The sequence below is a fragment of the Belonocnema kinseyi genome, chromosome 7, assembly GCF_010883055.1.
Source record: "Belonocnema kinseyi isolate 2016_QV_RU_SX_M_011 chromosome 7, B_treatae_v1, whole genome shotgun sequence".
Classification (NCBI taxonomy): Eukaryota; Metazoa; Arthropoda; class Insecta; order Hymenoptera; family Cynipidae; genus Belonocnema; species Belonocnema kinseyi.
The window spans coordinates 96,747,067-96,759,248 of NC_046663.1; the positions used below are offsets into that span (position 1 = coordinate 96,747,067).

General features: G+C 30.6%; 1 protein-coding gene across 1 annotated transcript in view; it reads right to left on the reverse strand.

Annotated features, from left to right (window-relative positions):
• Positions 1-6,031, reverse strand: part of LOC117176720 (pancreatic triacylglycerol lipase-like) — a 33,691-nt gene extending 27,660 nt beyond the window's left edge. The window contains exon 1 of the mRNA XM_033366982.1: positions 5,142-6,031. Coding sequence (XP_033222873.1) covers positions 5,142-5,316 — 175 coding nt within the window. The 5' untranslated portion in view covers positions 5,317-6,031. The remainder of the gene's footprint in view (positions 1-5,141) is intronic.
• Positions 6,032-12,182: the final 6,151 nt, after the last annotated feature.

Below are 12,182 nucleotides of genomic sequence, written 5' to 3' on the forward strand. Positions count from 1 at the left end.
CATTCTGTCACTTCTTTTCCAACAAAAAAAAAATGTCTAAAAATATCGCGATTTTCACAAAAAATAAGACAAACATATCCTTACGGGCGACTGAAAATAAATACAGAGCCTATGCATTACAGTTTGCAGTTTGAATCGCTTTATTATCTGTATTAGAACTGAAGATAATATAGTTGCACATTTTTGTGCTTTTAAGGAGCAATTTTTATTATTTTTTAAATTTCTTATTTGCAACTGGTACACAACAGTTTTCCTCATACTTATGAATTTTTTTAAATTTGTCCCATCGCCCCTTGTATAAGAAATAATGTTCTAAACTTGACTGTTCTTAAATGTACCCAAAAATCCTTACTTTTTTTTATATTTTTCAGTCTGCACTAGCATTTTTTTGACTGAGTTGTTAAGCTTCAAAGGCATATGCCCATAATTTTCTCGCCTATAGTTTTCTCGCCGATAGTAGTCACTTGTCTCGTGCAGACAACTTCTTTTTTGTGGGCCTGTGTTATTGTTCTATGTAGCTAAGTTATACTAACAACATTTATAGATTTTTATTCAATACTTGATATTTAAAACAGTTTCTAACAATCGTACGTTCAAGACATTAAATTCTTATTTTTGACTTCTACGTAAGCCGTATGTCATTATTGTACTACCCTTATTTACGTGGAACACCGATTTTTATTTTTAATTCACATGGGAATCATTAATAGAGTGCAACAGCGAAGTTATAAACTTGAAACCTTACGATACGGAAACAGAGACATATAAGAAGCGGCAATTTGTTGCTAAGTTTAAAAAATAAAAATCGATTCCCACGTAAATAAGTGTAGTGCAATAATAACGTACGGTTGTACGTAGAAGTCAAAAGTAAGAATTTAAGGTCTTGAATGTACGATTGATATAAACTGTTTTAAATATCAAGTATTGAATAACAATTTATAAATGGTGTTATTATAATGAAGTGTATACACGCTGGGTACCGGTAAGAAAAATTATCGGTGCCAACAATGTTTTTTACCGGTTTTCTTTAAAGCATATTTCTATCAAGGTAGCGGCGGAGCAAGCTCATTCATAGAATTCGTGGAATTCATGCAATTCAATGAATTCAGCAATTGAATGAATTCATGCAATTGAATGAATTCATGCAATTCAAGGGATTCAGGCTATTTACCGAATTTGTGGAATTTAAGGAATCCATAGAGTTCATGGAATTCTAATATCTCTAACTTCTCTTCAACAGCTTGGGGGAGCGGACGGGCAGGCATCTCTCTGACTGTTATCAGAAATAATTTTGGTCGAACCCTGACCCCTTTCTAACGTCTTTTGGTGGGGAGGGGGGGCTGTTCACAGAAATAATTTTGATCGAACCCTGACCCCTTTCCAACATCTCGTGGGAGGGGCACGCCTGTGACTGTTCACAGAAATAATTTTGGTCGAACACTGACCCCTTTCCAACGTCTCGTAGGGGACGGAAAGGTACCCCTGTAACTGTTCACAGAAATAACATTTTCCAAAAGTTTTTTTGCCTGGGAAACTAACTAGCAAGGTGGCTGAAATTGAGGATCGAACAGTAGCATTAAACACATTTGAAAAAAAAAAAATTTTTTAATCTCTTCTTCCCGCAGTCTAGGCTCCGCCTGTAGGTTACCTCTCGGGGAATAGAGTACATATGTCCAGCGAGTAAATGTCCGGTGACTATAGATGTCCTGTTCCACTTTGAGCTCACCCCATTTCGGTGGCACCCGTAAAGGCGAAGCAGTCCTATGCATTTACCTACAGTTACCTAATGTAAACTGCCACTGCGCACAGACTCTTATATTTGAATTCAAAATATTTTGAAATAAAACTTGAACAATATTTTATTAATAGAAAAAAAATTGATACTAATATGCAGTACTTATTTTTAGCACACGGAATATAAATTATCTTCAAAATAAAGTTTTTATTCTTTAAAAGGCAATAAATGTGAATTGAAAATCTATAGAATAAATAGGATGTAATAAAGCATCTGTAAGATTGATTTATTCGAAAGAATATAAATAAATAAATGTCAAATTCCCCATTATTGTTTTAATTAAGCATATTGAGCAAATATTTTATAAAGAAAATGTTACTTGCTCATATTTTCTTCGTGAAATTCAATATGTTTACGCAATTTCTACACTCGTAAAATTACATCATGTTAAAAAAAACATAGGCGGCTCGTCGTCGATATTGTTGTCAGTGGAGTCAGAAGTGAAATGTAATTTCAAGAAAGCCCTTCGGACCTTGCTCTTTGATAGATAAGAAACAAAATATGACCTTACCCAGCTGTCTACTCTTAACTCACTTCAGTTTTACTTAATTTCATATATAATACAGATTTTCATACTATCATATAGGTGTTTAATTTATCGTGTTTTAACAATGTTGATAAAGAGAGTAAAAGGCTAAAGAAAGGAAGTAGTAAAAAGTTTATGAGAAACTGACAATGATTAAATGAGCGCAAGTGCTGTTCAAGTGCACTTTTCTATAGTTATCTAGCTTTTACAATCTTTGCACATTCACGTATCTATAGCTGATGCAGATACTATAAGTAGGAAACGGATGGAGATTTTCACTGCTCTTAGTATATAATTTCCAATTTGTATATCTCTAGACTCTATTTATTTATTCAATATTTATGCTTTAAGTTTAAGGATGTTTTCTACGTACAATCCAGTTTAAAGTTGAATAATTTTCACAATGATTTATGAAATCGAGAAAAGTATACTAATTATTTATTATAACTGTAATTTTGAAAGAAATACTGAAGCTTCCACGAAAAATAAGAAGTTGGGGTTACAATTGTTTATTTAACAATAGTTACTTCATTATGCGATTTTTTACTTTCACTTTAGGAAGTACCTGCAATTATTAATTTTTATTTTAATCCTTGAAAATTTTTTTACAACTCTTTTTGGTTGGTTTAAATTAAAATTAAAATTGTTTAAGATATAATTTGTGTAAAATATAAGAACTGTATGATAATTAAACATTTAAACAAAAATAAAAACGTTTCGATGAATAAAATCAGCTATTGAGCATAGAGATTGCATATAAGAATTGCCGCTTTTACGTTAGGTATTAGTTCCACGAAAATTATGAAAACTTCAATGTTAATTACTGACCCCTTTCTTGATTGTCCACGCTTATTTGTCGCGTGAAACGTTCTGTGGCAATTTTCACTATTTGCAGTCGTTAAGGCATGCGATTTGTAATAAGGTTTTGTAGCAATTGCTTATGCTAATTTTCAGAAAATAGATTTTCAACTAGTTTATTTTCAACGCCTCAATTGTACTCTTTTCGTTATAAGATATTAATTTTTTATTTTTACTATTGTAATCTATAACAGTCTATTATTAAAAAAGTATTATGCACAGATTTTATTTCTGGTAATTGAAATATGAACACCAGCGTGTTGCAAATTTTTTTTAGTATAATTTTCAGTTTAAAATAATACGTTGTTTGTATAAACTTATTATTTACCATTCTTCATTTTTATTGCGTCACCAAAGAGGATTATTGCAAAATCCATACGAGAGATTGTTTGAAATCCCGAAAAAGAGTAGAAAAAATGTCCATATTTAAGTAATGTAAATTTTAGTCTATTTACGCTTATCGATTAATATATCCGAAAATTACTAATAATAATTAAATTACTGCTGACATATTTTTAATATATGTTAAATTCTGTAAATATAACTCAAGAAAATCATGATTTTGTTTTAAAATTGTGGAATGTGGTTGCTTGCCTTCTCATTTTTCTTTCCTGTTTTTTATTTTTGTCCGTAAATTATTATTTTTTTACATTTTTTTTCAAATTACAATAGGATCTTTTTTTATTTGTTCGTTGTGTTCCAAATTTGGTCGTTGTATTCTTGTTTTTTTACAGGACTTTGCATCAATTTGATTATTGGACGTTAAATAAGATTTTTAATTTCGATTTGACTCTAAATTAAATTTATTAAATTTAAGTAAAACTTGTACATTATTAAACAACTTGATTATTATTATAAAAAACATTTCTGTGGCGAAATGTTGTCACAGGCTTATACTGCCCAATATGTCGAAGGCATTTTTGGTTAGAGTTGGATTTTTATTTGATCATTTTGCACGGGGCTCTCCCGGTATATATCATCAGACACGGACGCATTTTTATAATGCAATCAAGTGATCTGATGAGAGCAGTCTGCCCAGACATATTGGACAAAGCCTGGTTATTACCCCTTTCATTGACGGACTGGGTTGCTGTCAAGTACACGATGGGGGACCTACAGCTTAAGGTGGGTTCCGAACCACCAGAACCTCGGTAAAGGTACATTGAAAAATTTCCAGAGGTAACGGCTCAGGGATCGAACCCCGGACCTCTGAGGTGAAGTCATTAAATTATACATTAAAGAGAGATGTTTCTCCAATTTTTGTCACGTTTGCTAAGCAATGATTAAAAATGTTTAAAAACGATAAAATGAAACACTTTTTTTGCTCCTGAAATGTCTTGACTATTATATGTTAACTACATGCTTCATTCAGAAATTATTTTGTAGAAAGTTTATTTGTAGAAAACACGTCATTTTTATTTTAAAATGCATTTATTTTTGTGAAAATTTTACTTTATTATAATAAAAATGTAACTTTTTGTTTAAAAATTCTTTCATTTTGTTTAGATTTGGTCTTTTTGGCAGAAAGTTATTTTTCTTTGTTGAAAATGCATCTTTTAGTTGAAAAATCAACTATTTTGGTAAAACATTGAAATGCTTGATTAAAAATTAAACTATTTAATGTAAAATTTAAATATTTGGTAGAAAGTTAAGTTTTATATTGAAAAATTACATTTTTGGGTTAAAAGTTTAACTATTTTGTAGAAAGTTCATGCATTTTGTTGAAAAAGCAGTTTAAATCATTGACAGTGAAGAATAATAAAAATTCCCAAAAGTCACTTCCATAGTTCTAATTATATTATTATATTCTAATTTAATTTAATTAAATTTGAATATTTTTTTATAAAGTAAGATTTGATTCAATAATAATATTTTGTCTGATTTAATGAATAAAAAAAGTTATATTATTAACTCTAGACCAGAAATAAAAAATAAATTTGTTAAAGGAATAAAAATTCTCACCATCTTCAAAATCGAATTTATTCTCCTGCTCTTCAGGTGAAAGTGTAGTAGTTGTCGAATTGTTTAGAGGAACTTGATCCGCAATTTGTCGACTATCTGTTTCCGTTCCATTGGGGATCGTGGCTATCATATTGGCCGTGACCATCAGCATCACCAAAGTATCATTAAGAAACATGATGACTAAATTTTTTTCTTTGACATACAAAATCACTATTTTATAAATTATAACTATCACTCATATTAATTCACAGTTAAGCACCTTTTCAGTTAAGTTCTGGCTTTTCTTCATGAAACACTCAAGTTTTAAATTAATTTTCTTTCTCTTCAAAAACTTTACCATGAAGACTTTGTTGCACGTAAACGACGATTGATTCACATTTTTTAAAAGGTTGCTAAAGATATTTTAAATATTAGATTTTCGATGAACTGAACTTACATAATACACTTCAATATTATATATTATATTTTTTAAATAAGTTTTGTTTTAATAACAATAAGGTTTGCGCTTTAACATTCAATCATGAATTGCAGCTGTACCAGACACTGCCGAGTTCGCGATAGATACATCGTGAAAAATCGATTGACGCACGTCGAGTTAGCGATAGTGTTTCTCGGAAGCAGAGACTTCGTATAATGAAATAAAAGTGACAAGTAAAAAGATGATCCGTGATAAGTAGTAACGATCTATTTGTACGAAGATATTTCAAATTCACACGGTTTTTCTTTCACACTTTCAGGTTCATCGTTCAACTATTTCCCTCTGATATGTCGAAAAAGAAATCTAGACGTTGTATTCCGATTCAAGATCAAGGTCACTTTGTTTTGATAATTGGTAATTTATAATTGATAGCTGGTACTTTATTGGAGAAGTGAGCGCGTGTTGGACGCTGAAGAATCTTAAGAGAAACTGCTGCGTGCGGTCCTCAATAAGAAGACTACATCAATTCTTGCCTCTTTCTTCCCCCACGGGGATGACCAATAATCACCCCTCCTCAGTTTCTTCTTTGCGATAAGAGTAAATGCAGCAGACAACTATATCATTAAAGATTAAACAACTAGAGAGATGAAGAAATAAATACTCCAGACTAAAGATTGGCGCTGAGGATTGAGGAAATAATTATGATTATGTGCAAATGGTATTTTGATGTAACTCGACTCGAGCTTTTTTTAACGAACGTTACCTAAATTTATAAAAGATCTGTGCGTGCCAATTTTGGAATTTTTTGCTTCCTCATAGAGAAAAGTTTGTTATGACCTAAATTTTCAAGCCTGCTTTTTTTGCAGATTTCGATACAATTCGATGTCAGGAGCTCGAAAATACAATTTTCAAAAAATGTCCGTATATGTGTGTACAAACTTTTTTTCTGTTCACCATATCTCGAAAACTAAAAGGGCTTCATTTTCCATTTACAATTTTTTTATTTCAGAGATTTCGAAAAAAAAAAATTACCTTCTTTATATGAGAAAAACTTTTTTATATTTAAAATACAGTAACACGATATCTGCTGTATTTGTTTGCATCTTCGAGACGCATCAATTGACCTATTGTTGAAATTTTTATAACCCACCAGTGCCGATTTATGAAGTTTAAACCAATTGTTGTATTCTGTATATATGAGAAGAACTTCGTCCATATTAAGAATACTATAACGTGTTTGTTCGCATCTCCGAGACTCTTCGAATGACCTATTGACGAACCCTCTATAATTTCTTATCATATAGCAATATCGATATATACATTAAACTAATATATTGTTTATCTTGTTTATATGAGGAAAACTTTTTTAATGTTAGAAATACAATATTAATGTATATGATATATTTGTTCACGGGGGGATGCATCGAATGTTCAATTGAAGAACTTTTTACGACCTACCATAACCTACCATTATCGTTTTTGAATTTCTTACCAAATAATTTACTTCGTTTTTAAGATGATTTTTATAGGGTTGGAAATATAAGAGTATTGTATTTTATGTAATTTGTTCGCGCCTTCAAGATGCGTGGATTGACCTATGTATAAACTTTCGATTACCATTCTTGATCTATCAATAGCAACTTTAAAATTTAAAAAAAAAGTTATTTTGTTTATATGAAGAAACCTTTTGTCTCAATATGGAATGTAATACTACTGTTAGTTGAAAAGTTGTTCATTGTAATAGAACACATCTTTTCTTAATTTTTTTAGAGAAAAAGCGCTTCCTCTGTGTACACCCATTTAGTGAATACATCCATAGTACTTCGCAGTGATATTTTTATTAACTTTTGTTTAGCAACAAAGTTGACATCTTTTTTCTGTAAATTTAAATTTATTATTTTTAATAGTATTTTTCACCATTAGAATGTAAACTAAGTGTATTATCAAAAAATGATACGATGACAACTTTGAAGATCTCTTTTGGATGAACAGCCTAGCCTATGATCATTAATTTTTTCCTTCCTTGCATATTTCGACTGAAAAGTGGAATTTGTGATTTTTCATCAAACTCACGTTTTTGGGGGGAAATTGAACCTTTATTTTTTATAACATTTTTTACGATTCAAATAAAAACTATCCGTCTTATCAATACATTATTCATAAGAAATTTTGTTAACTTTGTTGAGTTGAACAATTTTGATGCAAATCATTGATGTTGCACATTTTTTCGTATCTCGCATAATTTTTCACTAAAAAATAGAATATCTTATTTTTAATAGCATTCTTCACAATTAAAATAAAAAACTACGAAATTCATCAAAAAAAAATTTCTAAAGAAAATGTGTAGTTTTTTTTTAAGATGAACAATTTTGTTTCTCAAAATTTTATTGAATTTTGCTTAGTTTCACCGAAAAATTAAAATGTTCATTTTTAATCATATTTTTCACAACTAAACCATTTATGCATCTTTATAACAAAAATCCCAAAAAATTTTGTTGACCATTTTGTTACGAACATATATTATTCATAATGTATATATCATATTATAATCCAAATTACAAATAGTTACAGAAAAGTAGGATCGTTTATAACAAATATTTTGAGATTTATATGTGTAGTGTTTTTCTGTAGTAAGTGTATGTATCATGTAACTCTTTTTTTGTGGTAGCTTCGCTCGCAAGTTTGAGTGCGGTGTTAGATCTAGCGCTTAACTGAAAATTAGTTATTGTGAATTCTCTTTTGTTAAAGCCTTAACGCACACATTCTCATCACGTGCCTCACGAGAAAAAAAGTTTAACAGTAAATTTTTCCATCTAAGTTTGACACAAGGTGCAGTTTCCCAAACATTAAAGTTGTTTATTTGTAATTTAAAATCGATCTTTTCCTAGTTATTAACTTTTGTGTATTCATAAAATTCTTTAAAATGATCGCAGTTAAATGCATAATAGATAGAAAATGCCCCCCCCCCCCCACACCTATTATAAGCAAAATAGTTCAATTTTCAATGGTAATTTCAATATTTTAAATGAAACTTCTAGTTAAATGAATTGCAATTTAATTTCCTACCGACCCGGGTAGAAATTTAAGTCGGGGGCTGGCCAGTCTACGGCTGGAGAGACCGGCTTTAAGTCGACAACTGGCCGGGGAGCCCGACTTTAAGTCGGGCTGTGGCCGGGGTTTCTGGTCGGAATTCGACCAGCATCGTCACGCTGGGCTGGCCAGCGTCCGGCCATGAAGCATGGCCGGGAGATGGCCAGGATCAATTGGTGCTTTACTAAATTTAAATGATTCGGGTATCAATTGTATAAAGAGAATTAGTCACTGAATTAGGGGATCAATTTGATTCTTTTTACTGTAGAATTGGAGCATATTAATATGTGAATTCCACACGCCCAGCACACAGACAACATTAACTATTTTCACCTAGTCGTTGAGAGACAAAGAGATTTAAAAAATAAATACTAAATGATTGCGAGTATTTTGGCTGATTTACAAATAAAATTTCTAACGCTATGGGGTATCGAACCTACATGTCTATACCTAAATCTAACGGCTAACAGTCGGGAGTGCTAATCACTGCGCTAAACCGACAAGTTGAAACTCGTTGAAAAAACCATCCTCATAAGCTAGAGTTCAGAAAAGTGAAAGTACTCAATTTAAAGTTATATTTTTCTTATTATTTATTATTATGCGGCGTTATGTAAATATAAAATACACGAACTTTTAACAGGAATATCAATAGAACACTTTTTAAATAAATAATTTAAATCGATTACAATTCTTCGTCGCGTGCTATTTTGTTCTTTTTTTACGTTTTAGACTATTTTACAACTTTTTACAATGACAACAAATGTAATTTTTTATGAACATTAAAAATTCTTAACGAAGGATCTCAGAAATTTATTCGTGAATGTTGAAAATTTCTTAATAATAAAATTTTCTTAACTTTCCTGTAAGGTTTGGTTTTTAGGTGTTTTATACTATTTTATAACGTTTAAGATTGATATAAAATGTAAATTTTTATCTGAACATTTGTAATTTTTCATAAAGATGAAACTTAGAATTTTTGACTTAATAAAAAAACAGTTCGAATTTCAAGAAAGTGTCACTGAATTTTTGTCACAAAACGCATTGTTTGTGAGTCTGAACTCATGAAACCTTAAAATTTGTGGTGTCAAAAATATATTCACCCAATATATTTTCACGCGTGGAACATCCATGCGGGGATACGCATACATTTTTTGATGAAATCAGACAAAGTAATTAAGTTATAAACAAAGTTTAACAATTTTATTATTGCCAATCAGCGCCCGGCCGGATACCGTCTGAGCATTCGATCATAAGATTTGTCCGATCAGAGCCCAGTCCGCCCCCGGCTGAAGTTTTGCATTAATTTTGCCTAGCGAGTATCCGACCAGCGCACGGCTAGGCCTTTACAAAACAAACATAGCCTGGTCAGTCCTCGACCAGAAACCTTGTTGTACCAGGGCTAACCCGGGCTATTTCCACACGGGATAATATTTGACAGTAATTGGTAGAATTAGCTTGTCTTTAACGCGGCTATTCAACTTCCGAGATTTCCATCCTGCATTTTTATTTTCGTGTTAAAAACTTTTACAAATTTTAAAATGTAAACCATGTGACTGTATTGACCGAGAATTCGTAAAATACTGATTTTTAGTCGACAGGAAAAGCAGAACAAGTGTCAAATTACGCTGGCTTCTGCTTGTTTGTGACTTTTTTTATGTGTCAAACGCGCGATCATTTGAAAATTTCACGAAGTTCCTTCAAGTAATAGAAATAAATTTAAAAATTCGTAAGAATCGTTTTGCTTAATGGTGTAATTTATTTTTCTATATTGTGCTTTTTTCCAAAATCCTTTATTTTTTCAATATTATTATTTATTACTTAGTTGTTTAATTTTCTTACGATTAAAACAAAAACTACGCATCGTATAAAAAAGATAAATAATGAATTCATTAAGCTTTGGGCATGGACAGTTTTGGTCTATTCAATGTTTCTCGTATCTTGTATAGTTTTATGAAAAATTAAATGTTTTATTTTTAAGAGAATTTTTTATGATGATAACGAAAAATATGTGTTTTATAAAAAAATGGGTTTCATATGTCTTTCTGGAAAATGGCTGGTTAATGGACTTCTTCTGTTTTAATTCCATAAAAACGTGTTTTAAAATTTTCAACGTGGTATTTTATTCAGTTTAAGAATAAGGACTCTATCGAACTCCATTTACCCTTGATTGTTTTGACAGAACAGCGACGGTAACGGGGGGCCGGATTATTACAAAGCGGCCGCTCTTTTTTTATAATCTCCCTTTTCTTGGAATGAAATCTTACGAGCAGGTCTTCTTCTTCGAAAACCAGACCAACCTCTTGCTTTGGTGTAATTAACCTCGATTTCGTGAGTAGATGTAGATTGCAGGTTTTCGTTGCTTCTTGCTATTTATTCTGAAATGCAATGTGGATTGAGGAATATCCGTCAGACTAGCTGATTATTGTCCAACTGCATTTCATAATTTACTTTTCTTGAGAAAGAATTGGTCAACTTTACAAGAGCACATGTTCAAGGAATATTCCCAATTTTAATTTTTATGCTTAAGATTTTATTTGAAAAATTATGGAATATTAACTAATTATAGGAAGTCGAGTCCATAGTATTTTTTTGTGACACACATCCAATTTCTACGCGAAACATCATGCTATCGCAGTAAATACTCCTTAAAAATAATATTCAGGTTCCACATTTACAAAAATTTATTTATTTTTATATTAAAAAATTAATGAGTGGAAGCGCTTCTTCAAGTTTAAAAATACTGGGAGACTTTATTTTTCGATTTTTTGTTTGTGATGTATGTAAAAACAATGCTTAGTCACAATTGTTTTAAATCTAAAGTAATTCTTAGTTTTATAAACAAATTAAAATCATTGCTAACTTCGTTCCTTTAAAAAAATTGATCAAAAATTTTTCGAGAATGAATAATATGTACGATTTTTTCATCTTTTATAAAAATTGAACATTTTCTAAATGAAATTAATGAACAAATATAAATAATTGTTAATTTTTCACAGGCAGATTTCGTTCTTTCAACGAAATCAAATCTAAATAACTGAGGAAAATCCTTCGTTTATGACTAATTTCCAACTATAATTGTTTAATTTATAAACATTTTTATAAACAAATTCGCAACTTGACTACATGTCAACAAAAAATGTTTTTTTTTTACTAAATCGACTGCCAGTAATTTAGAATAAACGTTATTTATTAGGAAACTTTCTCAGACTAGAATATTTTGTTATTTATTTGAATAAATTCGTTATAAACAAATACAGATTTTCGCCTATTACCAAACGGAACATTTCGCGGTTTTTAGCGGAATTGACTCTAAATAACTTAAAACCATATTTTTCTTATGGTACTTTATCAAACAACAATAATATTCCATTTTATGAACATTATTATAAACAAATTCATAACTTGAATACTTTTCAGCAAATGGAAGTAGTTTTTTTTTACAAAATCGACAGACAATGACACAGAAAGAATTCTATTTAACAGGAGATTTTGTGCGGTGACAATATTTTGTTATTTGTTTAAATAACCTTTAT